The 27,406-nt window shown below is 51.9% G+C and overlaps 11 protein-coding genes across 11 annotated transcripts; 3 read left to right on the top strand and 8 right to left on the bottom strand.

The window, feature by feature from the left end:
* Positions 1–514: 514 nt before the first annotated feature.
* On the top strand, positions 515–2,740 carry NECHADRAFT_31440 (uncharacterized protein; the record flags this gene model as incomplete). The annotated part of the gene is made up of 3 exons (XM_003054630.1): positions 515–710; positions 758–1,701; positions 1,751–2,740. The coding sequence occupies 3 exons, from the start codon at positions 515–517 to the stop codon at positions 2,738–2,740; spliced, it is 2,130 nt and encodes a 709-aa protein (XP_003054676.1).
* Positions 2,741–2,931: 191 nt separating this feature from the next.
* Positions 2,932–3,792, bottom strand: NECHADRAFT_102409 (uncharacterized protein). The gene has a single exon (XM_003053928.1). The coding sequence runs from the start codon at positions 3,651–3,653 to the stop codon at positions 3,165–3,167; it is 489 nt and encodes a 162-aa protein (XP_003053974.1). The 5' UTR covers positions 3,654–3,792; the 3' UTR covers positions 2,932–3,164.
* An 858-nt stretch (positions 3,793–4,650) lies between these two features.
* NECHADRAFT_32031 (uncharacterized protein) lies at positions 4,651–7,016 on the bottom strand (the record flags this gene model as incomplete). Its single annotated transcript, XM_003053927.1, has 5 exons — positions 4,651–5,009; positions 5,082–5,227; positions 5,334–5,365; positions 5,414–6,028; positions 6,111–7,016. Coding segments are annotated over 5 exons (2,058 nt in total), but the record flags the coding sequence as incomplete, so codon positions are not given.
* A 914-nt stretch (positions 7,017–7,930) lies between these two features.
* NECHADRAFT_75649 (uncharacterized protein) lies at positions 7,931–10,411 on the top strand (the record flags this gene model as incomplete). Its single annotated transcript, XM_003054629.1, has 2 exons — positions 7,931–9,164; positions 9,261–10,411. 2 exons carry the CDS (start codon positions 7,931–7,933, stop codon positions 10,409–10,411), a joined length of 2,385 nt encoding a protein of 794 aa, XP_003054675.1.
* A 923-nt stretch (positions 10,412–11,334) lies between these two features.
* Positions 11,335–12,701, bottom strand: NECHADRAFT_75648 (uncharacterized protein; the record flags this gene model as incomplete). Its single annotated transcript, XM_003053926.1, has 2 exons — positions 11,335–11,400; positions 11,586–12,701. 2 exons carry the CDS (start codon positions 12,699–12,701, stop codon positions 11,335–11,337), a joined length of 1,182 nt encoding a protein of 393 aa, XP_003053972.1.
* Positions 12,702–13,928: 1,227 nt separating this feature from the next.
* Positions 13,929–15,432, bottom strand: NECHADRAFT_75647 (uncharacterized protein; the record flags this gene model as incomplete). The annotated part of the gene is made up of 3 exons (XM_003053925.1): positions 13,929–14,040; positions 14,100–14,128; positions 14,266–15,432. 3 exons carry the CDS (start codon positions 15,430–15,432, stop codon positions 13,929–13,931), a joined length of 1,308 nt encoding a protein of 435 aa, XP_003053971.1.
* Positions 15,433–16,352: 920 nt separating this feature from the next.
* NECHADRAFT_75646 (uncharacterized protein) lies at positions 16,353–18,056 on the bottom strand (the record flags this gene model as incomplete). The annotated part of the gene is made up of 1 exon (XM_003053924.1): positions 16,353–18,056. One exon carries the CDS (start codon positions 18,054–18,056, stop codon positions 16,353–16,355), a length of 1,704 nt encoding a protein of 567 aa, XP_003053970.1.
* A 923-nt stretch (positions 18,057–18,979) lies between these two features.
* On the top strand, positions 18,980–19,968 carry NECHADRAFT_99031 (uncharacterized protein; the record flags this gene model as incomplete). The annotated part of the gene is made up of 2 exons (XM_003054628.1): positions 18,980–19,075; positions 19,125–19,968. 2 exons carry the CDS (start codon positions 18,980–18,982, stop codon positions 19,842–19,844), a joined length of 816 nt encoding a protein of 271 aa, XP_003054674.1. The 3' UTR covers positions 19,845–19,968.
* An 89-nt stretch (positions 19,969–20,057) lies between these two features.
* Positions 20,058–21,866, bottom strand: NECHADRAFT_75644 (uncharacterized protein; the record flags this gene model as incomplete). The annotated part of the gene is made up of 1 exon (XM_003053923.1): positions 20,058–21,866. One exon carries the CDS (start codon positions 21,864–21,866, stop codon positions 20,058–20,060), a length of 1,809 nt encoding a protein of 602 aa, XP_003053969.1.
* Positions 21,867–22,982: 1,116 nt separating this feature from the next.
* On the bottom strand, positions 22,983–23,815 carry NECHADRAFT_73444 (uncharacterized protein). Its single transcript, XM_003053922.1, has 2 exons — positions 23,560–23,815; positions 22,983–23,500 (listed from the first exon to the last, which is right to left on the bottom strand). Exons 1-2 carry the CDS (start codon positions 23,702–23,704, stop codon positions 23,184–23,186), a joined length of 462 nt encoding a protein of 153 aa, XP_003053968.1. The 5' UTR covers positions 23,705–23,815; the 3' UTR covers positions 22,983–23,183.
* A 1,627-nt stretch (positions 23,816–25,442) lies between these two features.
* On the bottom strand, positions 25,443–26,902 carry NECHADRAFT_90520 (uncharacterized protein; the record flags this gene model as incomplete). Its single annotated transcript, XM_003053921.1, has 3 exons — positions 25,443–25,778; positions 25,838–26,667; positions 26,728–26,902. 3 exons carry the CDS (start codon positions 26,900–26,902, stop codon positions 25,443–25,445), a joined length of 1,341 nt encoding a protein of 446 aa, XP_003053967.1.
* Positions 26,903–27,406: the final 504 nt, after the last annotated feature.

Genomic DNA, 27,406 nt, shown 5'->3' with positions numbered 1-27,406 from the left:
ATGATGGGAAATGTGCGGATGATTAAAGATTAGGTAGGTAGTCGGGAGCCAGAACGAGATATTGAATGGATAGGTAGGTAACGTTGGTGAAAGACTATTTGGGCAAGCATCAATGATCGTTGAGGAGGCAAGAGGTAACACGAGCGCTGGTCAGCCCACTTGCACCCTGGTGTGGCCGAAGGTCGGCCTCAACATCCATGGGCGTATAAGAAGGCACCGTTGAACTTTCCGATTAACTCTCTATTCTCAAAGAGTCGAAGAGCAAATACTAATTTTACCAATCTTCTTCCTAAGTTCCTCATGGCAAACGTGGTAAGACCGTCACGCCGGGAGCCATTGAAGCACCACCAATCGCCGATCGGAGCGGAAAGTGGGGCCGCTCACCGAACCCGCCGGGCGGATTTTCTCTTCTCCCTCTAAATTTTGGCGATAACCATCGGCCCACCACGGACGACCCCTCGAACAATGACTCAATTCACTCGAGTATAGCTTCCCCGCCCTTTCTCTTGCGATCATGGTGCTTCCTCTTGGTCGCGGAAGCTTCGCGCTGCGTCGCGGGGCATGCGCAAGCTCCCTGACGCTGCTGCGGGCACGACAATGCCTGCCCCGGCGCTGTTACGCCCAGAGCTCCGACCCAGAGACTAAAGCTACAGCCGATGGAGCAATCAACGAGACCTACAAAAAGGACATTCTGGGCCTCTGGGAGAAGTGTATGGCTCTCGCATCCTCTCCGTACCCAATTGCTAACATGCGTCAGACAGCAATGCGGATCTGCCCCTCAAGAACACCAGACCTGGCAAATACTCCGGATTGCTAGGCAAGAAGAGGGCCGTATCCAAGAACCTCATCTTTGCCGACCTCACGACCTCTTCGGGGGAAGTGATTCAGCTCTGCGCCGATGCCGCGAACGATCCCGAAGCCCACGCCCTCTTGCGCGACGTCCCTGCCTTCAGCCCCGTCCTCGTCGATGCGATAAACGAGACCCCGAAGAATGAAAGCATCGGAGAGCCTTCGTCTACCTCTTCTAAGCCTACCGTCTCCCTCACGAACCTCCGAACCCTCAATAGCGTCCCTAAGGACCTTATCGTTACGAAAGAAGTCAACTTCCCGCCGCACAAGCGACACTACCAGATCAAATTCCACCCAGAGCTTCAGGCCCGCCTTAAGTTTCGGTCATGGCTCAAGGCAGAGCTTACCAAGGGCCTGCTGAACAAGGGATTCATCGACGTTGAGACTCCGACACTGTTCAAGTCAACACCCGAAGGCGCTAGGGAATTCCTCGTGCCAACCCGCCGGCGCGGCATGGCGTACGCTTTGAACCAGAGTCCCCAGCAGTACAAGCAGATTCTCATGGCGAGTGGTATCGGGCAGTATATGCAGTGGGCGCGCTGCTACCGAGACGAGGACTCTCGGGCGGATCGTCAGCCGGAGTTTACACAGCTGGATATGGAGTGGTCCTTTGCTGGTGCGGCAAAGGTGAGACAGGACGTCAACGACATTGTTCTGGAAGCCCTGGAGGCTCTACGGCCGGCGCATAGCTATAAGGAGATTCGGAATCAGCGAGTTCCTATATTGACGGAGATTCCTGATGGCCCACAACCTACGGATGAGCCTCTCGCGCACGAGTTCACAACGATCAAGTTCCAAGACAGCATTGCTTCTTATGGAACTGACAAGCCTGATCTGCGCATCCCCAACAAGGTACAGTTCTCGTATGTGTTATGTCCCTACATGCCACTAACAATTTCAGGTCCATGCTATTCCAGACCTTGAGCCTTATCGCCAGTTCGTCAGCATGATCACTGATATAGAAGACCCGCTAGTCGAAGCTTTCACCTTCCCACTAGAAAACGTCTCTCCCCAGGAGGCGCGTGAGTTCGTCATCAAGTTTATGGACGACCTGCCAACGGGGCTGGCCAACAACCCCGACGGACAGCCTTCAGTGCTTGTCTACGACTCGAGCAAACCACTCATGGGCTTAAGCTCCGTTGGCTTCGAATTTGAGGCCATCTTGGATCTTGTGTCTGAGGGCAAGGAACTCAATGACGGTGATCTCGTCGTCTTCCAGGCCAGGGAGAAGCACCAGGGTCAGTACTGCAAGGGCTCCACCAAGATAGGCGAGTTGCGCAGTGCCCTCTGGAAGGCCCTTGTCGAGGCAGAGTACATGTCGACACCGAAATTAGGCACCCCGGGCTCGCTACAGTTTGTGTGGGTGACCGAGTTCCCCATGTTCAAGCCCGTCGAGGAGGGTGAGCCAGGTCAGGAGGGTGAGCCAGGTCAGGAGGGCAGCGCTGGCATCGCAGCATCCCACCACCCCTTCACAGCTCCCCTGTCCCAGGCCGATCTCGAGCTCCTCTTCACAAACCCCCTCGATGCCAAGAGCGCAGCCTACGATCTCGTGCTGAACGGTGTCGAGGTCGGTGGTGGCAGCGAACGTATTCACGTTGCCGAAGTCCAAAAGTTCATCATGAAGGACATCCTTAAGGTGCCCAAGAAGCGAATCGCCGACTTTGCTCACCTATTTGAAGCACTGCAGTCAGGATGTCCTCCTCACGCTGGTTTTGCGCTGGGCTTTGACCGACTCGTCGCGCTCATGACGGACACGGCGACGGTGCGGGATGCCATGGCTTTCCCCAAGACGATGAAGGGAGAGGACCCGCTCGTCAAGTCACCAAGCAAGTTGACAAAGGAGCAACTTGAACCTTATGGGTTGTATCTCCGGGGTCAGAAGGATTCATGAAGACCCTTCCAAGACGGGAGGGTTTGGATAGCGCCTTGGCCCGCAGTACCTGGGTGTAACATCGCGACTCACTAGCAATGTTTCATGTTTGGGCTGGGAGGCGAGCTATATACTGTATCATAGATGTAGACAAGTGTACCATAGAGGCGGCGTTATAGAACATATCACTCAATAGTAGATGATCAGAAGATAAAGTAAAAATGTTTAATGAATTGATGCTTGTCTAGAAAACAGTTCTGTGCTTTGCACGTCGTTAAACCGTTGCATTATGCCCTATGCCCAGCCAGTTCCGGCAACGACGTTCTATCGTGTTGCTCGTACTCTAATGCCCTTGGGTCCCCAAACTCCGGTAATCATGAAAAAATGTGTATGCCTTTTTCGCGCGAGGGGGTATCTCGAAGGTCGTGACGTTGTTGTATTGCGCTTAAGCCATGATGAAGCCGAAAGCAGTGGCGCCGAGGGCAACCAGGGCGGCGACAGCACCAGCCTGGCCGCGCAGGCTCACGGCGGCGTTGTCGTTATCGTCGTCATCGTCGGTGCTGGTGGCAGCCTCGTTCACGGCGCTGCTGACACGGGAAGCGACGCTACCAGCCTTGGTGGAGACCCAGGTCTCAGCGGCATCGATGGCGGTGCTGATGTGGGAAGCCTTATCCTTGGCCCAAGACTCGGCCTCAGAGGCGTGATCCTCACCCCAGCTCTTGATATCGGAAGCCTTGTCCTTAGCCCAAGACTCAGCTTCGGAGGCGTGGCCCTCAGCCCAGGTCTGGGCGTCGTTGGCCTTGTCCTTGGCCCAGGTCTCGATATCGTCGCCAATATCGCGGCGGACCTCAGGGGCCTGGGTGATGGCGGGAGCGGCGTTGATGGCGGCAGCGAGGCCAGCGATGGAGAGAACGGCGATCTTGGTGAAGAGCATGTTGATGGTGTTGTGTGTGGTTGGTAGTTGAGTGTTGGTGTAGAAGTAGAGTTGGTTGTTAAAGATGTAAGGTTAAGTAGAAAACCCGGGGTATTTGACTGTTGTGATGTAATGAACTGAGATGGAAATCAAGATTAGAAGGGGCATAATCTCCCTTCATATATACCTGCGCTGGCGGCGTGTTTCAATTTTGTTTGCTTTCCCTGGTCATCTCATTTCGCAATGTGGCGGGGACACAAGTTGCGTCAATGCCTCCACTAATTTTCAGCTACCCTTGTCACAGCCCTTTGAGTAAACCAATCACGGCTTCTCCCTCTTTCAGGGATCTCCAGCTTTATTCGTCCCTGCCGTCGATCGGCTGTGGCTCCGCCTAGACTGCGCCATGCCGGGCCATGTCATCACCGCTGCAGAAGTCCGTCTGACTATCAACTGCCGTCTTTTGTTTTTTCCCCTGTCAGACAACAAGATCTACAGATTTACCCTGATTTGTCTCGGTGAGTGCGCGGCGAAAGTGGCAAGGGACATGCCACCAAAGGGCAATAGACATTCCCGATTGGGAAACTGCTGCACAGCCAGCCACGGTTATGCATCAACGGTTCGGTTAAACTGTAGAGTTTTTGGTCGTTGCTATTTTGGTTGCTACGCGTGGTTGGCAGCCACACTGGGGCGCAGGGAGACGTGGCGACGCCATTTATTGATGGGGCTGGTGGTTCCCTACCATGGGACGGAACGCGAGAGCGAGAGGCCTCCTCAGCAGCCAAGAGAAATAATTGCGTGGCGCCAAGAATTCAGTGGTTTCAATTGAATTGCTTCGCAAACTTAGTTTTTCAGGTATGCATAATGTGAATAAGGCAGGCATCTCCATTTGCACACTTATTGCGTGCTCAGCAGGAATCTGAACTGTGATGATGAGGGCCATGGGATCATGCTAAGGCTAGGATAGGGCAGTAACGTTAGCACACTAAGTTAGCCCGCATTTCAGATAGTGCCCTAGCAGCTAGTTAGGTACAGGGTGGGACTTCTCGCACCACGGGGTGTTCCATCTAACCAGCAATAACCTTCCCTTCCCTTGGCTGCGTAGGTTCCCACTCCAATAGCCGCTGCAAATCATCCAAGGCAGCCTTGACCTGGGCCTTCTGGGAGCTTCAAAGGCAGCCGCTGTCCAGGAACCATCCACCTGCACATTTTTGTTTGTAGCAATCAGCCGCTCCCAGATAAGTGCCTGGGCGTCATCTGAAAGGTCGCCATAGGAAATTGTGACATGAATCCGACTCTTGAATGCCTCGTCAAAGTCTTGCTTGCGGTTGGTTGTTAGGAACAAAACCCCCTGGAAGTATTCCATCTTTCTGAGAAACACTGGTCATCTCACATATTAGCTTTGGCCTTATAATTTCTAGGGACCCAAGAGAATCTGGGAGCAACGCATACCTGCAACGATAGCATTCCGGTCCATCTCAGATGAGCTTCGTTTGCATAGGAGCACGTCGGCTTCATCGAGGAGACAGACAGCTTCCCATCTCTTCGTCAGACGAAATATCTCATCCAGCCTCAACTCCAAACGTGTCACTTCAGTGCTCAGTTCTCCACCAGATATGGAATATAGGGGACGCTCAAGGTACTCCGCAACGCTTTCTAAAGATCCGGTAAGCATTTATTCGTTCACATTTGGCTGACAATCACCCACCTGCTGTGAGCGTCTTGCCCAATCCAGGCTTCCTGTGGCAGTGTTAGCCGATGCGCATTCAATTTGGGTGAATGACGTGCCCGTGCAAAAGAAAGACCAACCCCTGGCCTTTGCCGGACACCACGTCGTCAAATGCAGTCGAGTTGACCTTGTGGCCTTTGACCAGAGCTTGCACGAGATGTTTCGTCGCTGCCTCTATCTGCAAAGACTCAAAAGCGACCATATTCCAGGTGACATCCTGAAGTTGATCACTGAGTATCCAACGCCACTGCTTCTTTTTGAGGCCAAATGCAGGGACTTGGGCTGGAAACAAGAGATCGAAATCCGTCTTTGGGATGTTAAATCTTTCTTTTACCGTCTCAGATAGCCCGGATAAGTCGTTAGTTTTGGGCCGAGACGAGTCATGAGGCTCTTGGGAATCCCCGGCGGTTTTGAACTCCATGATATTCGCATCATCCTCGGAATCAAACTCGACCGATTCCGAGTCGGATCCCGAAGAATCGGTATCCGAGGAGTCATAAGAACGGGAGTCCTTGAGCCTGGAGCGATGCTCAGCGTTAGCAAGCACGCCCCTTGCCTTGGCCCTCGACTTGGGCTGCTTGAGCTTGCCCTCTAAGTCCACGAGCTCAGCAGCACCCTTCCTGCGTTCGCTGAGAAACCCTTTGTAGTCAACAACGACGCGGTCATCAAGCTATAGTGCACATTAGCTACTGATCGTTCTCATCGGTGATGTTCTCGCCTATTCGCGATAGCTTGAAATGACTGCAGCTTACCTGATCCGCATTCAACATAGGGTTCAGGGATATATGGTAATGACAGTGTTCCATCGGCCATCCAACATCGGCGTATGTCTGCGGCGCGAATAGCGACAGGTCATTTCCAAGAACTTTCTGCAGCCTCGATGCCCTGGCGTGCAATGTCTTTTCTAACAAGGGCCAGCCCTGGAAGTTCTTGATTGGGACCAAGGGCAGGTCTGAGATCTTACACACCTGCATTCCCGTAATAGGAAGCCGGAAAGTCTGCCGAGTAAGTCCAGGGGAGGCGCCGCTATATCCTATCCTGAACCCAACCACCTCCCACTGGGAGAATCCGTATTCGTCCTGCTTGCTCGAGACGTTGCGGCAAATCCAACACTCTTGGAGCTTTCCAACATTGAGAACCACAAGGCTGTTTGGAGGATAAATCGTCCAGAGAATGTCTCCAACAGCCTTACCTTCTTTAGAGTATTTCTCGTGATCGGTGACGATGCTCGCCATAAGCCCGTTTTTGAGTATAAAATCGTGCAAGATCTCAGCACCTTGACGGATCTCCTCGCTGTTATTCTCATCTTCCATCAGAGATTTGATCTCATTGCGATAGAAGAATAGCTCGGAGAAAGGGCTTCGAAGCTTGATCGGGAAGGATTCAAGGTCGGTGTCTTCGTAAGAGTCAATGGCAACCTGCCGGAATGCTCGACAGAGGACCTCGGACTGGATTTCCAGCTCGACTCGAACCAAGAGGGAAACCTGTTTGTGCTGCATCCATGTTCGACGAAGGACAACGGCGTAGTCTTTGTACGTTTGTTGCTTCTTGGTACTCTTTCTCTTGTGGGGAAGAAATCGTTCGGTGGAGATGATTTCCACATCATGGCCACTGAGGCCTTCGGTATGGTACTCGATGATATCCACAAAACCCTTGGTTTTGGTATGTTTCGATGGCTTGGTCTGGTGCTGTGTTGCTATTAGCCCCTTCAAGCGAGACTGGAGTCGATTGAGATCATACCGTGGCCACTGTTCCCTCAACAGCGGGACGGGTTGTGTCGGGGGCAGTAGGCTGTATGGTCCCCGGGGCACCAAATAAATCAGGCAGGGCAGCCTGATAATCTTCAAGTGACATGGTTGCAGTAAGGAAGGCCCTCGAATGAGTAAACCAGTCCGTTGTCGCCGAAGAAGATGTGAGAGGAGAGATCTGGATAAGGTGAAAACGATGGGGCAATTGTGATAATTCTTTAACTTGGGTAGGTCGGCAGGTCAAGTTCGCGGACTGGTGATAGCCTTGGAGGCAGGAGGAATGGAAGCGACTGCCATCTCGCAACCAGAGGTCACACCAATGCAAAAGGGAAAACAGCGCCTTTTTGAGGCCTCCCACTATATTGACATCACGCGATTGCCTGATGTGACTTGGCTTGCAGTTGTTCTGCGGTTCGGTTGCGCTTTCAACCCATCCATCCAATGTCGGGCGAAGGAAAGACATGGACAGCTACCCAGATAGCACTCCGTTGTGCGGCACGTAATCCTGGGCAAAACCACGCCCAATGATAATGATACATTAGCGAGTCGATTTCCAGGTTCATGCATAAAGACACATGCCCTACGCCCGAGTTGTTGGTGGCGGAAAGCAGGCTCAGAGCCTGATGCATCTCAATGCTTGTCCCTTCGGCAACCCTCTTCGCGCACGCCTGATCTATTTACTCTCGGAATTTTTAAAAATTCTCATCCATTATCCTATTCTAAATATCTTCAGATCACCCATTATTCTATTCTAAATATCTTCAGATCATCCATTATCCTATTCTAAATATCTTCAGAGCTAGGAATAGCCCGCAATCTTGCCCATGGATCCCGAGTCCAACACACACACTTTGGCTCCCTCGAGCCGCGATGACCCTCAGTCTGGACCGAGACCCTTTGCAACCATCACTAAGGATGAGGTCCTTGAAGTCGTGAGCATGCACAAGCGTTTCTCCATGCCGTCTGTGGCACCGGGGGTTGAGGTAACCGACCTGCCGAACTTTGACGATGTCACGCTGTATGAAGTGAGCGAAGAGGCCCAGGAACAGCTCTGGGCGAACGAGGTCGTTCGACTGCTTGAGGCTGTCACTAGCCCCGAACCTCTGGCTTTTGAAGGGAGCGAGGACCTGGCTGTCGACTCTAAACGGTCCTATGAGATACTCGCCGACATCGCGGATCATATCTGGCACGCCTTGAATATTGCCAAATATGATGGCGAGAGTCTCCTCGCGTCGAATTCTCAAGAACTGCATAGTGTCGATGACTTGAGGAATAGTCGATTCATTCTCGACCACCTGTGTGACCAGGAGGAAGAAGACGATGCCTTGAACGACTCCAGCGAAGCGATGCCACGCCACAGCCGTCAAGACTTCTTCAACTTCGTCAACTACTGTACAGCCGTACTGACTCAGGTACTATGCGCTACAGTTGATGGCAAGACCTTCTACATCAACATTATTGCCCACCTGGCCAAAATATCCACCAAAGTCAAGGTTGTGTCAACAAGACTGCAAGAATGCGCTCAGATCTCCATCGATAACGGTGTTACCGATCGAAATATTCCTATACCGGATCAAGACGATATCCGTGGACGGCAAGGCGAGAACAAAATGATGGGAAATAGTCCTGGAGACAATAAACCTAATATTGGGCCCATGCTTGAGAGTATGCGAGGCTTCAGAGGAAATCTTGCGCCGTTGGAGTCCATCGGCAAGAAAGATGCCATGCGGAACATTTACTTCCACCAGTGTGAGAAGTATCGACACGGAATTTTTGATCTTCTCTTCTTCATCATTCTATCTCTGCGTGGAACAAACAAGCTGGTGAGGAAGTCGGTCACGTCGTACGAAATTTGCTCAATGGTCTATGGCACGGGTTTCGAGCGCTTTCGCACGCTAGTTCACCAGGATTATGGGAACGACTTTCTCGGCACCTCTGACATATCCATGGTCAATTGCGCCAGGAACTCGTTCAACTTGCTTGACAAGACCATCCAGCGTGTTGAAAGCTCGCCACCTACACATAACCGGCCGCCAGCTACCACACCAGGTGCGGATAGTCAGTCCAAGAGCATCAGCTCTTAGGAAAAGTCGGTTGGCACCCGCATCTCTTGGAGTTACGCCCCTGATGGGGACGGCAGCGAGAGTCTGCCAGCGCGTCACCCGCTTATGCTCAAGTCCATGAGCCATGCCGTCACGGTCATGATTCCGTTAATCATGACGAGCCCGAGGCTCGTGGGCTCCGTGAGCGAGTTCATCAATGCGGTCATCTTCAACGAGCTCCTGGACGAGCGGGAAAAGAACCCTATAAAACCGCACGCGGTTGGCAAATACACGGCCTTCTTTTGCTTGACCACGGCCGAGTATGATGCTGCGCAGCGTAATCTCGGATCGGGCGAGCCCGGTTCCCTCTCGAAAGCATTGATGCGGCGGAACAACTTGTTCGCGGGAAGACAACTTGCCGATATTGGTCGCGAGGCTAGCTTTGCTTTTGATCCAAACGACCTTACATGGCGAGCGTCCTCGGATGACGACCAGACAACCCCAGATCGGATTCAACGTCACCAGCAGGAGCTTGACGGCTTCAGCAACAAGATGAAGGCTTGGGTCCTCGAGGAAAAGGGCGTAATGGTGCACTGTAGGCTCTACGTGTCGATGCTCATGCTCCTCTGCGTCTTGCTCGTCGCCGGTGGAGTGTCTATTGGCGTGGCTGTCGGCGATCGCATCACTGGCGTGGACCCCTTCAACATCACTACGTACTGCTGGGTGCTAGCTGCCTTTGTACTGCTCGTAGCAAAGAGCGTTCGCGTTCACAACTGGCCATGGAACGACTTCTTGCACGGACGCGTCTTGTGCAAGAGTGTATCGGAGCTATCCTCGGTAACTGGTGTCAACGAACAGCTCATCCTTGCGAAGATACTCCAGGACGAGTCTATATCGGTCCTCCAGACCCGAGGCCCGTACAACACAGTGTTCAACCGCAAGTCGGAAGATGGGTTTTCCATTGACAGACCGCTGAGCACGTGGACAATGCTACTCAGTGGGCTAATCATGATTGAGGTTGAATCCACACACGGGAGAGCCCTTGTCTGTCTCGACCTCCGGAGGGGAACGAAGTATGGGCTGATCCAAAACATGTGCGTTTATACAGACCAGGGGAATGAGTTCATTCACTGCCCCCGCCTACCAAACGAGAAGGATCAAGAGGTGCACGGGGACCCAAACAGGATCCGACTTGACGAGGGAAAATTGATTTGGTTACGCGCTCTTGGGTTCTACGTGAATCGACATGCCGAGTTCATCTAGTTGTTGGCGCCGGTCGGGTTGATGTTGGTGAAAGTAGACGGGGATAGAGGATGCTGTTTGCTCTGCGCATCTGGATGAGCCATGCTCTAGCTGTGGTTCATAGTTTGAAGAGATGGATAGTAATCAATATGAGTCAATTCTAAATATCTTTGGGAGAAGAGGTGACAAATTTCATCAATCAACGTCCATGGTGCTGCAATTGTGGCTTATGGAGCTGGAACATGACGTCTCCCAATCGGCGGGAGAGGCAATACCAGGGCTGAGAGAAGGGGGTGGAGGGCCAGGGTAGTGGGCATCTCACACGGGCAACTAAGGCAAAGACTGCAAGATGGGAGATGTTTGAGCGTCGTTTGCGATAATAAGAAGAGTGCGTGGAAGCCAGAGCCTGTTCCCGTCGGCCATCCCAGGCATGGCTGCCATGCGCAGGTGACATACAGCGAGACAACTGGCTGAACCATGTCTGGGTAAATTAACTGCTTGTCCTCCGTAAAGAACGGTATTAGTTAGCACTGATCATGATGAAGACTGCTTGTAATAAGCATATGTGCGGTTGACAGCCTAGGAGTAAATAGTCTTTGGCCTTGACAGCGGCAAAAACTGGCGAGAATGTTTAGCTTCTTGAGATCAATCTCTCTGCTCGGCAGCCTGTCAGCCGGGTTATGGCTAACTTCATAAGCTGTATCGAACAGAGAAGCACACCGATCACGGACACAAGTCAAGTGTAAAGCCAAACTAAACTCCACGCTTGCTTCTTCTATAAACTACGTAGTCATGAACCATCCCGCTTTTTCTGCCGTTCTAATATCCTTGCCAGTTCGCTGTTCAAACGGTCCATCATTCATTCAATTCATCTGTAAGGGTGAGCCCTTCTCGCACCTTGCCTCTGCCTTCTCCCTCCTTGTACCTCCCTACCGCATTTCTCACTATGTCGGTCCATGTTCCACTTTCGAGGGAATACCTTTGGGCAGGTAGGGCATGAGAACAGCTTTCTAGCACGAAGGTAGTCAGCAAACAAATACGCTAGGTGTGTAGGCTAAAGATGCATGAAGGGATGGCTCACGGGGGACTGTTAACCCATGTAATAAACTTGCCTTGGGCTTTTCCATCCCTGAATAACGACTGGATCTCGAGAATTAGTCTGAGGGAGATATTTTCAGTCACAAAGTCGACTTACGCTGGCTATATGCGCCATGTAGCGCCTGGTTTCGTCAGTGCTCTGCAAATACCCCATATCGACGAATCCCTCGACCACGGACACTATCCCGCGAGACGTCATGTCTCGTTTGTCCTTTTCCAACAGTAGGCGTGCAAGGTATTGCTCTTGGATGGACTTCTTCTCTCCGGCGCGCCACCCGTTCCAGTCGAGGCGCGACCCATTGTCTTTCGATATGATGCCTCGCCCGGACAGGTCGTACCAGAAGTCTCCGTTATCGCTGCAGTACTGGACCACGGCGTCAAAGATCTTCGTGGCGTGGAGTCCCGCTGGATTGTCCATATAAGCCAAGACAGCACCGAGGGCGTCGCTGCGTCGCTTTGGGACGCTGGGCGGGACGAAGGGCACAGCGCTCAACAGACCAATGCTGGGAATTGAAGCGGAGGCGAGGAGGCTGTCTGGAAGCATGGCCACTGGAGTGTTCAGCTCAAAAGAGTGAGTGTTGGCTTCAGGCCAGAGGTTTTGGGCAAGCTTCTGGAATGCCTCTTGATCCTCTTGATCCTCCAGGGCATCCAACCAGACAGGGAGGCCGGCCAAGATTTCTGTCTTGTCGAGTCTGCCCCTTGTATGCAGTAGACCGGCCATGACATGCGAAAGGCTGCAAAACGCAAAGAATGTTTCAATGTTCTTGCGGGCATCGCCTGTCAGGATGTCTCGGAAGGCGAAGACACCAGCTTCTCGAAGGCTTTTAGCATCATGGTAGGTCTCGCGAAGTCTGGTGATGATTTGCTCGTCAAGGCTCTGCGACACCTTGTCGAAATGCTTCCAGCCGGATTTTATGCCATCTCGAACGTCTCGAATAGAGGAAAAGGCTATCTGGTCGGCCGATTGGGGATCGGGGGGCAGAGGGGTCGTCGCCTTTGAGAAACACTCTGGTTCGGGAAGACTGTCACCAAGCTCACTGGCCTTGAGGGACTCCGTTACATCGAAATATCTCATACCAGCAAGAAATCCATCGACCACTCCAAGCGCCTGAGAGCGGTTAATCTGGGCTCGAGCATTAGAAGGGACAGCATTGGAAGGAGTGAGATTTGAAGGAACGGCACCACCGGCGTTGCTAGGGTGGTAAGCAAACATGCTTGCGGCGATGGATAATAACCCAACCTTTGTCCCGCGGGCCGGGCCTAGTCCTGCCAGGACAATGACTTGCAGGTATCTCTAACAGCAAGGGGACCATGGCTATTTATGCCCGCCCGCACTAATAAGCCAAAAATGCCCATGAGGCTCTGCAAGGTACATTGTTAAAGGCTCTGCGCCAGGTCATGTTAGATTCTGCCCTGCGCTATGTCGTAACTTAGGCTTTCTGTCGGGCTTAATATTCAGTCTCTGGGGGTTGAAAACGAGGCTAAGGTTGAGTATTTGGTTGGGTGATAACAGTTGCGAAGGGGCATTGTGCAACGTCAAAGTGCACTTGGCAGGGGCGAATGTTAAAGATACTTACTCAAGGAGCAGTGCTCTCGACTCCTGAGTAAATTAAATTGTTCCTTGTGAATAGATCAGCGGTTCGCGAGTTGCCACCAGCATTTCAGTGAGCCTTGAAGCTACTCATGAGAAAAGCTGAGAACTCGCGAGCAAGTTGCGAGTATTTACCCCTAACAGCTCTACTCCTTGAGTAGTTTCTACTCACAGATCAGAACAGAGCACAAGAATGGAGGGGAACGCCAGAATGTATTTAATAGCTCTCAAGTTCATCTCACATCGCGGACCTTGTTCACGAAGTCATTGCGACAAACTCAATTGAAGCCGCCTTGAAGACATCAATAAACACCAAACGAAAAAAAGAAAATGAGCACCCCAGGAGATAAGAACACCAAACAGAGTTGGTTACCTAAGCCGGCATGCCTGAAGCAACTACTGACAGTGAGAACTTAGCGACACCAGTCATGTTGCAGCTGTGGTTGACGGAGCCAAAGGATGCCCCCTTTGCGATCGACGTATGGTCATCGGAACGAGCCATTAGTGGCTACACGACAGTCGACAACAGGAAAACAAAGACCAAGGATACAAAGGAATCACGCGGACAATCCGAGACTCGGCTGTGAGCTTTCAGTGCATTTGGGCGTTTTTCTGTAAGAAAAAGAGGGCCTCCAAAAATCTACCATATACAATACAGAGCCTGGCGCCGCGTGACGCTGTTGAATCGAAACCTAGTTAGCATATTTCCCCCCTCTAAGTGCAAAGAAGGAGAGAAAAAGTAATCAACAAGTACCGCTCTTTCCCCGAGAACCTTTGCCATGTACCCATTGTTTTCTCAGAGCCGGCCCCTGTAAGGACAAACATGACTTGGCATGCGAGGCATACAGCCTACCGCCCACCGGCTGCCCGGCTGGCGGGGCACTGATTCTTCTTCTGGTGTCTTTTCATGTTCCACTTTCTGGGGAAAATCTTGTTGCAGTCGGGGCACTTGACAGAACCCCTGGGTGAGCAATCAGTAGTCAGTATAACTGTCGCTTGAGCTGCGTTAAGAGAACTCACTTTTTGGTTGGCGCGCTGCAACGGCATTCCTGTGTGGACAGTTCAACAGTTGTTGGAAGAGTTGAAATGCTCTGGCAGAACATTTCCCAGTCAGTGGTATCATAAAACAGCTCCTGGAGTTGGGGCATTAGCACACTGCAGGGCGTTAGGGGCCAAGTCTACTCACCTTTGCGACCGCCGTCATGTAGGACTGAGCCTCGTCAACGCTCTGTAGGAAGCCATAGCCGACAAACTTCTTCGTAATTGAGAGAATAGTCGAGCATGGAGCTTGCGAAAACTCTTGCCTCTTGAGTAAAGGGTCCATGTACAGTGATTGAAGGCATTCCTTGTCCGTCGACCGTTCCTGGTTGGAGGAGAGACAGGAATCCAGGTTCTTAGCGGTTACTCCGTTCCCAGAGAGGAGCACCAAGAAGTCGGACGAGCCATCCAGAAAGCTTCCAATGGCCTTGAACAGCTCTGTGTCTTGGAGATGCTGTGGACGATCACTGGGGGCGGAAGACACTGCCGTTTGTTGGCTTGTGGCTTCCAGTTGACCATAGGATCCAACCTGCAGCCCGACTTGATCTGGACCCGGCCATGGTGCAGACGGTATTGGAATCAAACTGAGAGGCAGATAGTCAGCAGTGTCGACTGCCGCGTCAAACTGCTCAAAGGGGCGTTGTGTGGTTTGAGCCCAGTTGGCGGACACAGGCAGACCACCCACTAGGCCACCAAACCCAGAGGCCGTTGAACTGTACGGTAGGCAAGAGGTGGCCTGTATCTGCCATGGTTCAGAAGACGTGGCACTAGGGTAAGTAGATGCATGACTGCTTGGATAGTAAGCCCAGTCTTGGTCCTGGTGAGTGGCCATCGTGCCGCTCCCGACATGAGAGTCTTGATCAGCTTGAACGGGCCAAGTCTTTGCCATGACGACCTCAATCATCTGCCGGTCTTCTTCCATTTCCACAGACTTTAGACAGACCTGAACATCGTCTAGAAAAGTCTCCGACGGCGACGTTCCGTCACGCTCGAGAATGCGTGACACGGCATATGACAGGCTGCAAAGCCCAACAACCTTGGGAAGATCAACAGGCACAAGACCAGCCAAGGCGTTCCGATACGCAAAAAGCGCAGTCTCACAGAAGCCTTCTAGATCATCCACAGCTAGGGGTACATCTCTCAGATGCTCCCATTGGCGCTGCATGTCACCACGGAGTTCTTCTAGACGAACCCATGGTTGCTTTTGCCTGTCAATAGGGCAATCTGACGCAAGAACGTTGAAGCCGGCGAGCAGTCCGTCGATTTGTGACAGCCTTCTCGACGTCGGGCTTTCCGGATTTGGTTGAACCTGCATTGGGGCCCGTCGCTTTGTGTGTGGCACTCAGCTCGGTCAGAGATGCAATGAGACAGACCGAGGCTGTGAGTTCATCCTTGCGTCGAGGCGTGGGTGTAGCGAATGTTATAACAGAAATGTTTCGAGAAAAGAGCTGCAAGAGCAGTGGTAAAAGGGCATTGCGAAAAGCCTGCTTCATTAGGGGAGGGAAGACGCTTTTAATAAGCAACAGACGGCTACGTGCAGCGCAGGTTTTTGCATCTCCCACCGACCACGTCTCAACATGTTAGGGCGCTGCTCGATTCATGGCCGTGGCACATACGTTTTCCCTCGCACAAGGGCTTGCAGAATGCACACTCCCGGGCGACAAGACAAGGCATCCGACCCCCGGGGCTACAATCACTTGCGAGTGCATATGCAGCATGCCGGCTGAGAAAGGGACAAGACACCAGAACCGCTGAAAGGGTTAGCTAAGTGCTCTGAATCATGATGAAGAAATAAAAGCAACTTAAGAGTAGTTTTATCTCTTCTTATTATGCCTTATTTGACCATACTTAGAGGAGGATGATCTAACATCTATCTCGTTTTTTCCTTGTCCCAGGTGGCATGGCCTGAAAATGGGAGCCCGGGAGCTGGTGAACTGCATCAGAGGCAAACAAGGCGCGTCGAGATGCCTCGCGCTACTGCAGCGCACGGCAGTGCGAAACGGACTGCTTGACGAATAAGATGGACGAGAGCCATTGCAGGCAAGGGTGTTTAATTATTGCTGTCAGAGGTGCATAGTTGCACAACCTCGGGGCTCCTGGGAGCTCCCAGGAGCTATGGCGGTGTGATTCAGTCCGAGTTGTGCGTGTGGACTCTTGATCTGGGGCGAGAATATTCCAATTTTCCCCCAACACTGCGGTATCCAATCTAAAAGACGGCCATGTCACGTCATGGTGTTATCTTGACCTTCTAGAATCTCCAACAGCCGTCCTCATCAGCGGGTGAGCCTCCGTGTTAAAAACCCACTCATCCAGACTGATAACATCCTCATCCGAAAAGATGAGGAAAAAGTACTTGAGCGTCTCGGCCAGCCAGAAGCTCTCCATGTAATCCTTGAGCTTCACATCTTCCCTCGTCACGTCCTCAACCGCCGCAAACGCCTCGCTCGTCTCGGCAGCGTCCCGAATCGCCGTCCACATGGTCCACGCAATATCACGGAACTCTTGGTTGCCCGTGATGCGGTAGAGGATGAAAATGCTCTCGATGGCTTCCGGGCGGAGGAGGTATGCCCTGTCGCGGGCTTGGAAGCCTAGGGGCTCCTTGTTCGATCGGGGTGCGAATTCACAGGGTTCCCAGCTTGGACAGGCTTGGAGGTTGACGATTTCAGGCATGAGACCGGAGGGATACGCAGCATATGCGCGTGCGCAACCGCGAGCCAGCTTTTCACCGACGACGACGTGGTCATCACGTCCAAGAACCTTGCCTCCGATGGCATACATACCTCCAGCGAAACAAGTGAGGTGTTCAACGTCCGTCTTCAACCTCACCTTCTCCCTGAACAAGCTGGCCTCTCCCAGCATGAGAATATCGTCCTTGTCTGGCAACATCGGTCGAAAGATCAAATGCTTCATGCCCGCATCGGCGGCGTCAAGGTACATGTCTTTATACTTGGGCTCCAGTCCCTGCAACAAGACATATTCCTTGATGAGATACTCATACAGAGAATCTCCATTGGCACCAAACCCAAACGTGTCATCGTTCACCTTGAATCCATTCCACGCATCGATTCGAAGAGGCCAAAGACCAGGGAGAGACGTCTCGTTCTGCGTCCGCTTAAAAGCCTGGGTAATCCGATCAATGGCGTCATAATACCGGGCATCGCCAGTTCGCTGCGCAAGACGAGTAAACTCCAAACTCATGCTTCCTAGGCTGGCGGTGCTTTGCCTGGGCTCCGGATGGCCTTCGCCTTTCTTGAGATGGCGGAATTTGATGGTGTGTGGCGGCATGTGCTCCGAGTTGTCGAAGGTCGCGTACAACAGATCACCGAGCTCAACCGCCTTTCTCAACAGGACACCCTCCCCACTGAGCTCGTATGCTGACAACAAACCTCCAAGATGCCTAATCGTGGTCTCAAAGACGTTGAATCCGTCACTGGTAGGTTGATCCCAATCCATCTGTGCAACATAACCGACAGCCTTGTAAAACTCTTTCTTCATACCCATGATCCACAAGGTATCGAGGTTGTCGACGATGGTGGCGGCCCATCCACTAAAGGTATCGCGCCCGTCCAAAGTAAGCGGCGCCAATTCATCCCGACCCCAAGCGTACTTTTCATACGCAGTCCAAGTCTTTCGAAAAGCCCGCTTAATCTCGTCTCGCCGTTGCTTGGCCGTGTCGAGGTCTCGTTTCCTGAGGTCGCCGGCCGAGAAATCATGCTGAATCCGGGGTAATTCGAGGGGGATGCCACGGGGTAGGCCGACCCGCCCAGAGGGGCTCAAGGGTTGTCTGTGGACGTGCTTGCTCCAGTCATAACTGCTGGGAACATATGGGATGTTACGGCGACCGTATGATGGGCTGCTCCAAAGACAGTAAAAGACCAAAAAGGCGATAAGGAGTGAAAGAATTGCCCTAGACGGGGTAAAAGGTAATCCCACGCCCATGATATCACGAAGAAGGCCAGAACATTAAAAAGGAAAGAGAAAAAGGTAAAAGGAAAAAATCAGGAACGAAAGCCTGGTTCAGCTCAGGTAACCATTGGGATTCTGCAGAATGAAACGCTGACGGGTGTCAATGTCAAAGCGGGAGGTCTCAACGCCGAAGAAAGTAATCATGACGGCAGCGAGCGAGCGATCGGGGGCCGGGAGCAGATCTTATACAGAGGACAAAACAACCTTGGCTTGGCCGCCAGGGGCCCGGGATAGGGATGCCGCTCTCGTAAGGAGACGAGATGAATTCTCCTGATTCTCGTTCCCCCACAAGCTTGGCTCGACACGCGTCTCGGTCGTCAGGGAGAATATTCTAATAATAAACGCGAGATCCGCCATCATCCTTACGGGCCAAGGCAAGGAAGATAAGAGGGGAAGATGCACGGTGCTTGGCAGGGCAAACAAGGCGGCTCACAATGGATCGCCAGGGGTTTGAGCGACTGAGACTTGCACTGTGTCTGTGTCTCAAGGGATGGCTTTGGCTGACTTTTGCACCTGGGATGCTTGCCGATCAGGCATTCTAAGCCAGCCACTCGGCAACTCGGCGCAATGGTTTCAGTGTCAAGCTCCATAAAATGTCTTGATGTGTGAATCTTGGTGAAACTTGAAGTGTTCAAGAGGCACGCCAAGAAATGGTAAAAGCTAAACCATTCCTCCTTTGGGCAGCTCCGTACGGGATGGAAATCTCGATCTCACTTTAAACACACATCAAGTGTGGCGTCGGGCAAGGGGTCAAGCCACACACACTGTGCTGTGCCTCACCGCCAAAAATTCAAAAATTCTGCCGCTTTTCCAGCTCCAACGTCCAGGCCAGACGAAAGCCATTGATTCTTCACTCTACCAGCCTTGTTCGACGTCTTGACCCCCACACGCTCAAAATGTCGTCTATGCGAAATGCCGTCGCGCGGCGACCTCACCGGGAGAGAGCGCAACCGCTAGAACGCCAGCGCCTTGGTCTTCTTGAGAAACACAAGGTTTGTCCAGCCTCGCCCCGCGCAGCCTTCAACGAACTGACAATCGCAGGATTACTCTCTTCGAGCCAAGGACTTCAACAAGAAGAAGGCAACACTCAAGGCGCTTCGAGACAAGGCCGCCGAACGAAACGAGGATGAATTCTACTTTGGCATGCTGTCCCGCAAGGGACCTGGAAATCGTGTCAAGGATGGCAAGAAGTGGTCTGGAACCGTTCAGGGCGATCGAGGAAACAAGGTGCTGGATGTCGATACCGTGCGACTACTCAAGACGCAGGACATTGGCTACATTCGGACAATGCGCCAGGTTGTTGCGAAGGAGGTTGCCAAACTAGAGGAGCAGGTGGTTCTCACACGAGGCTTCGATAAGCTTGGCAAGGACGAGGAGGAAGAACAAGATGATGACGACAACGAGTTCGACTTTGCTACAGCACCCTCAAAACCGAAAGCACCCCGAAAGATTGTATTCATGGACGACGAAGAGCAACGGGAGAACGTAATACGACAAAAGATGGAGGATGACGACGAAGACGTCGCGGACAAGACGTTTGAGGGCTTTGATGACGAAAAGAAGGAGGATGCAGAACTTGAGCGCGCCAAGTCCCTCCGGCGTCTACAGCTACAACTCGAAAACGCACGCAAGAAGCTTCACACCCTGAAAACAGCCGAGGAGGAACTCGAGATTCAGCGCGCAAAGATGGCAAAGACGGCGACGTCGGGAGGAACCACACGCAAGGGCAAGAAGATTATGGTTCGGACACGAAAGCGATAAACTGGGCACATTTTCTAAGGCAATTCTTTTTGGCATCATCATCGTGTTTGTTCGTTACTGGCTCGCTCTGCTGTGCATAGCTCCCCTATAAAAAAAAAGAAAGCTAATCGATACCCTTTAACGCCCGTGTTATGAATGGATATCTACATGATACAAGAATGGATTTCCCCCGCCAGAGTCCTTTGCGATTATCCCGTCCCTTTGGTATTGTCATTAATACTTTGATCCAACGCATTTATACATGCCCTTGAAAACACCACCGAAACACTTGAAGCCGAGTGTCAGTACCCAGATGAAGCAGGCAAACAGACCCTTTATGATCTTGACGACGACTCGGATCAGGAAGGGTAGCTTGTCCTCAAAGTCTTTGGACTTGCCCTTGCCTAGGCTTTCGTCTTGGCTTTCAACGTCAATCTCGAACGACTCCATCTTGCGACGCTTCTTCTCTTCACGTTGCTTTCTTTCCTCACGCTTGCTCATCTTGCTAAGACGGCGCTCTTGCTTGGGTGTGAGGATCAATGGGGGTGGGGGCTCAAAAGCTTCCACGGCGGGGGTGTTCTTTTCATCGGCTGCGGCGACGAGCATGAGTGCTGCGACAGCCACATCGATGATGTAGTACGACTCAATCTTGGAAGCAATTCCGGTGTCGACCTCGAGCCAACCGCCACCGGTACCATCACGGGTCAGCTTGGCGAGGTGCTGTGGTGACTCGTGATGCTCGAGAGTGTACTCGACACGAGACCAGGCCGGTGACCGCTCAATGGTGACGCAGAAAGGAGCAGCAAGTGCAGGATGGACGAGGAAGTGGTTTGAGCTGTCATCATCCCACACAAGACGAGCACATTCTCGTTCAGCCATCATGACGGTAGTGGGATCAGCAGACCTCTCAACGGCCACCTTTGTTGCCGGGGTAGGCATGAGAAGAGCGACGAGACCATCACTGGGGGGATGCTTTCGAGACTCTTCCTCGAGGGTGGTGTTCAAGGCCTCATGCCAGTGCTTGCCATCGGTAATCTTGGGGCTGCTTGTGCTGCTGCTGCTTGGGCGGATGATGCTGCTAGCCGATGAGCTGGTGTCAGGCTTGGGGCCCTTGTATGGCTTGTTGGGGTCGTGGCGTGTGAGGGTGACATAGGCCGAGGCTGATGTCGGGTCTAGGCGGAGGTTGTAAAAGGGTTGTGAGGCGGATGAGAGGTTGTAGACGGGAGCGTCCTTTTCCTGGCTCAGCTTCAAACAGTACACTCTTCCTTCAGAAGCCGAGGCTTTCCATCCGTTGGCAACCTTCCACAGATTCTTGAGCTGCTCAGTCGAGCTGATTGTGGGCACGAGGGGAGGTTCCTGCTGAAGTCTTTGGGGTCGGGGCCATGCTGACTTAATAGACTGGATACTGGAAGGGCTGACAATGGGACTCCGGACAGGACCGTTTGGCGAGTTGAAGTCAGATGGCGTCTCGTAGTACGTCTGTCTGCTGAGGACGGCCCTCGGCATCGGAGCGGGTCTGTTTTCTGTGGGGGCATAGACCTGCTGCTCGAGGGGAACCTCAGGGTTGTAAGTCGGGAAGATGGAGCGCAGCGGTTGTTCTGGGGATAGCTCTCCCAACGGTGGCTTGGCTATTGAGCTTCTGAACCGGTCGCTGCTAGGCCCAGCAATGACATCCGGATCAGCGTGTCTCGGGATCTCAGCCGCCGCTTGAGGTCTCTGAAGATGAAACTGTGCTTCCTCATGCTGTTGTTGGTAAATGGCCTCAAACTCAATTGGCGTCTGCGAGAAATTCTGAGGTGACTGGCGTCCGTTTCGAGGAGGCGACGCCGGCTGCTGAGTTATCTCTGGAGACATGGCTTGTGGTGTAGCGGCTCTCCTATCATGAGGCGTAGGTGCTCTACGCTCGCGGGACTCTGAGCGACGAGATGATCGAGACCGGCGGGACTCGGAACGGCGGTGTCGAGTCTTGGAGGTTGACGGAGGCTTGGAAGAGTTGGGGCTCGGGAATAGAGAGAACCCTCCTGGGGTCGGTGTCGACGACATTCTGTCTCGGACAGAAGAAGGCTTCTTCTCAGAAGAAGAGAGTATTACTGGCAAAGGGTATCGGAGGAGGGGGTATCAATAAAGAGTCGAGACTAGCAAAACGAAAAGAATAAACAATGTCGACAAGAATGTCTCTTTTCTCTACCGGCTCATGGTTCAATGGGTTTTGTCTCTAATGGATTCAGACCCAACAGATGCAAAAGACACGAGGCAGCAGCAGCTGTTCCCAAACAAGAGGAACAAAAACAACAACACAGAAAACGACCATCCATTTGTTATATCTCCTCCTACACTTCACCCACAGGCTCACGTTTTTAAGCGCTCGCATACTCATACTCGAGCATTGCAGCAAACTTCTACCCCCGCCAAAAATAGAAACCCAATCAGAAGCCGCATCACACTGCATCGAGTCTCTAAGCGCGCAGAGGTGAGGGGGACGCGGGACGTCATTGGTCAGAGGGGCAAGATGAGGGTGCGCTTGAGATGGGTTTTTACTGGGTAGGGCGGCGGGTGATTGATGTGACGGGCTGTAGGATTGACGGAGAAGAACGGGGGGAGGTTGGGGTTTATTGGTGAGGTTACTAGGGACTCATCTGCCGGGAACAGACCATATTCCGTCATGGTTCTGAGAGGAACAAATAGAGGGCTGTAGATTTAGACCTGTAATGCGGCCTCTGGAGCAGTTCACCGCCAGAAGCATGGCATAAGTACATTTGCAGCTGTCAAGTCATGTGCTTGAGTAAAAAAGAACGGGCGCTACTGGATGGAGATCCCGAACCCTCGGACCCGGAGACCAGAGCCTGCCCCGGGCGCTACATGGGCAAGGCTCCGGAGACTGCCGGACTGGGTATTTTGAAGTTGGTTCAAGACAAGTCAGGCTATTTTCCATGTTGTTTATCCTTTCCTTCGGGTAGGGTCCTATTTATATCGCCCAGATTCCAGATTCCCGGGTTGATTGAACCAGGTTGGCGGGTACAAGATGTTGGCTGTCCATGAGTTGGCAGCCGATTTTCACTGCCCGTTGATAGCCATGGTGACTACGACTACACCACCTACAAATACCCATCCTTGTCTTGATCCCTGTGTATTCTTATGCTTGGTTCTTGTCTTGATCCTTTTTATTCTTGTGCTTGACGCTTGTCTTGTATTCTTACATTCACCACCATAATCCCATCGTCCTCAACTGTACAGTTAAACCCCTCGTGTCAGAGCGGCGTAGATGTCAATATCCTCCCAAACGCCGCAGATGCAACACTAGCTCTCCCAGCCACTCTTTACTTGTCCTTGTCTCTTTACTCGCCCTCACATCCTGACTCTTTACTTCTCTGGTCTGTCCTTGGTTGTGAGCCCGTGTATCCTCTCCCCCCTCTGCTCCATCTCCTTCTGCCTCGACAGCCGGACGTGCTCGGGTAAACCCCACCACTCGCGCATAAACTCTTCCTGCGCAGCTGCCATCTTGGCCTTGCGCTCCCTCTCCCTCTGTCTCTCGATTCGTAACGCGAACCACTCCTCCCGCGCGGCGTCGTGGTTGGCTTGCGTTGCATGAAGCTTCATGCAGCTATTCATGGTTCGGTGCTCGGGACGGCAGGCGAATGAGACGGTGAATGTTCGGCCGAGGGCGCAGGCGGCAAAAGCTGAGATAGCAAAAGTCAGTTGTTGAACATGGCCTGATCATATGACCGGAGAAGCTCACCCTTGATCTCCTCTGCACACTCCTTCCGAACCCTCTGGTAAAAGATATCTCTAACCTGAGCCTCCTGCGATGCCGAAAGCGGTAGCGGATTCCTCGAAGGCACCCCCAACCTCTCCTCCGGCGCCGACGGGTTCTGGGTGGCCATTGCGGCCATGAATCGAGCTCGCGGAGCTCGGACCTGGGCGGATCGTAGAGTTTTGAGCCGGGAGATTCGGTTCCCGTACGTGAGAATCGGCGCGTAACGTCGTGGGTGTCGTTGTCGTCGTCGGGTCTGGTCGCTGAAGCTATATCGGACGAGGAGCTTGCGGGCCGCAGCAAGTGTGAGCCCATGAGTGGCAGAATTTCTTGACCGCCTTCTTGTTTTGTCAGTGGGATGGGCTTTTGGCCTACCCCGTACCAAAGCTGTTTCATCGAAACAACAATTGCGACAGAGGAATTGGTCAAATGATTCTTTCATTTTCTAAATTCGCCTGGAGTTCTCTCTGATATATCTCATCTGATCATAGTAGAGGACTCGGGTCGCTTTGCCACTTGACGCAACTCTTGTCTTGTCTCTTAGCTAAGCGTTTGTCGCTTGAAACCGCTGCGAACTGAAGTCAGGTATTGGCCATCTGCATGCTTACGCGGGGACTACTATTATATATTAAGCTAAGATTTAAATAAATTATAATAAATCTCTTCTTATATTTAATAAATCAAGATAAAATATTAATTTATTTTTATATAATTTTTATATAATTTTTATAAAATCTTTAATATTATTTTAATAGTAGAGATAGATATGCTCTAGTGGCTTTTGCGTAAGTGAGGAAATATACCTGCATGCCCTTCAATCAAAGTGACTTACCTCCCATCGGTGAAATCTTCAAATATCATAGTCGGGCAAGGATTCGCTTCTCTGCCAGCATTAGCGGCTTAATTCCGCAAGTAACATCCAACGATTTAATGCAGAGATGACATGGCGAAGAGAGTCTTGAGTGTCCAGTAATAGCCCACTTTCTGCCCGTTCAGCTCTGCACATTAGGGGGCCTCCTTGACCGAGTTTCGGCCACCCCGACGAATCTGCAATTGTTTCATCCATTATTGCATAAGAACGAAATATGGCCCCCAAGATCAAACCGAGAGGAGCAGGGAGATAAGCAGGAGAAGAGGGTGGCTCGGTAAAAAGCAGTCAAGGCTCCGAGACGGTATGCATTAGAAGCAGGCTGTCAGAGCCTGACAGCAGTAGACTTTAAAATTTGAGCAGAGTGCTAGTGCGTAGTGGCCAAACGACGGCGGGATTTATTTATCTGGCTTTTATCTAGAAGCCTCTTCTTTACCGGCGTCCCACTCGAAATGTCAGGGGAGGGGTTGTTGGATGTGTTGTACCATGCAGCTGAGTGCCAGCAACTTGCAATTATCAATAACCCCCTTTCTGCTGGCTGCGTTGCAGTTGTGAGACACCAAGGACATGGAGCTGGTTGATGACTGAGTGTTTATTGGTGTTTAGCTGCTCAGGATTCTTCAGCTGAGGGTGAGCCGCCTTGGCTGACAGGCTTGGATTGGTCACGCTGAATTGCCGACATGATATGAGTGGATAGGGTAAATGGGGTTGCTGACCTGGTTGCCGGGTGTGTCCTGTTGTCGCGCAAAGTGTTGCGTCGGGGCGGTTGGCAAGGCTCTCAAGGCTGATCAGTCAATCACAGTTTTAAACGAGTTGCGAGAGATTAATTGTACCTTGGAGGCACATAATGAAGAACAATGGTAACAAGGCTTGTTATCTATCAGAGCGACAAAAATCAAAGATGCAATTCAAGCAACAGAGTATAACCTAGGAGCGGATAGAGCCTAGCTGAGAGTGAATGGGAGGGTGAGGGAAACCATCAGAGTTGTATAGACAGCTTCTACAGGCCAGCTGCTGACGTGTCCTTTCCAAACTTTTCCCGTATCTCCTCCTCTGTGAATTGCTGCACATGGGATTCAAGCAGAGCCATCCGATCTTCTAGAGTCATGGATATCTGTTCACCAATCGGCACCATGCACTCGGCAAGTGTCTTGTAGTCCTTCATCATCAAACGCACCGTGATCATGATGTAGTCAATGTTGTGGAAAACTAGGGCGTGCTGAGAGGCGTACTTTTCCTTACCCCTGAGGAACGACACGGGATGCTCACGCCAGTGTCTCAGGGGGTTGAGGTGATGGGAGGTGTGGTAGCCATCGTTGAAACAGTGGCGGTTGCTCTTGATAATGGGTCAGCTTGTGTACAAAGGGATTAGTGGTGAGAGTTTCTGGGACTTACCGCGACGTCGATCAGAGTTATGCTTGACCGATAGTCAGAGTCAGGCTCTTCGTGATCCACAAACGCGTGTTGACCAAAGTTTCCCACCATAAGGCCAGCTCGAAGCAGCAGCAAGGGGAGAAGGAGGACCACAAAAGTAGCTCTTGGGTTGAGCCGGTACAAAAGGACAAGTGTTGTGTAGTAACTCAGCTCCCAGAAAGCAGCCCTCGAGGCAAGACCTAGCTTTCCCGTCCGGATAAAGTACCGGGGCAAGTCGAACCAGATGAAAAAGTAGAACCGTCCGACGTAGTGTAGAAAGTGCCATATGTTGTCACGTTGATACCGGAGGGTGGACGAGAGGTCGTTAGGTCCGTTTCCTTCCACGTGATGATGCTTGACGTGATGGTAGAAATAGGAATTCCAACTGTGTCCCATAAGCGGATCAAGGACGTAGGGGAACAACGTGTCGAAGATGATGAACTTTTTGCTAAGGATGCCTCGCATGTGAATGTGCTGATGCATCATGAGAGTATACGTGCCCACATAACTGATTTGCATAAGACAATGAACAAGTGCGTGAATCCACCAGAACCTGTAAAAGAGGAGGGCAGCGCTTGGGACAGACGTGGTAAAGTACAGCAGCAGGTGCGTGACCATCACGACGTCTGTCTCAACTCGAACGATGGAGCGCGCAACACGGATGTAGGGTTGTAGAACCCATTGATCGAGGAATTGGGGCAGTTTGAGTTGACTGAGTTCTGTCCCGTTGAACACTGTTGGTTCAAAGTTTGGATCTTTGGGATTGTTGAGGGCGGCGAGTTTGGCAATGGTGCCATCGTCAGAGTGCCCGGCTGATAAGACGATTAGCTAGGGCCACTGTGAGGAATTGAGAAATAAAGATGAGTACATACCTGAGCCATTTGCTGGTGATTCTTGGTTGGAGGTGTGCCCATTCGCAACTCTTTTCGCCAGGCCTTGATGTTCGACTTGCTTCTCAGTCGTTTCAGCGCGAATGTCAGCAGCAAGGTTTTCAAGAACCAAAGCATCAGGCTTTGTCAGCTGAGGGTCAAACACAAGACGACCCATGATTTCTGATAGTAATCGAATTCGTAACTCGGCGCTTGGAGAGGTAACTAACGAGGTTGTACGTGTGCTCCGAGACTTTTTAACCACAGTCAACTCGGCGTAAGTAAATCAAGAGCTGAAAAGAAAAAGGAGAAGAGGAAAAAAAACCTTTCAGAGCCTCGGGGAAGAAAAAGAGGCGCTTTTTGTGCAACCCAAACCTTACGCCCTGGTTTGTTGAATTTTACAGGGTTTCTTCAGCAGGCTCTCGTGTAACCAACCATCACCACCGGCTCGGCGCGTAGCTGCTATTCCTGGTTTGATGAATATATGTGGCGGGCGCTTTTTTTGGTTTCAGGCAGAGCCTGCTTTTCTTTTGGATGGATGTGTGGTTATCAGGTAGGTCAGTGAGATGTGAGGAGTTTACGCATTTGTAATGTTGGTGTTGTACTTGGGGCTGAGGTGTTTCTGCTTGTTCAGAGATAAAACCCCCTTGTTGGTCTCCTCATATCCATCTTACTGTTCCTG

This window comes from Fusarium vanettenii, assembly GCF_000151355.1.
Source record: "Fusarium vanettenii 77-13-4 chromosome 1 genomic scaffold NECHAsca_1_chr1_3_0, whole genome shotgun sequence".
NCBI lineage: Eukaryota > Fungi > Ascomycota > Sordariomycetes > Hypocreales > Nectriaceae > Fusarium > Fusarium vanettenii.
This window is presented reverse-complemented; position numbering and strand designations above follow the sequence as displayed.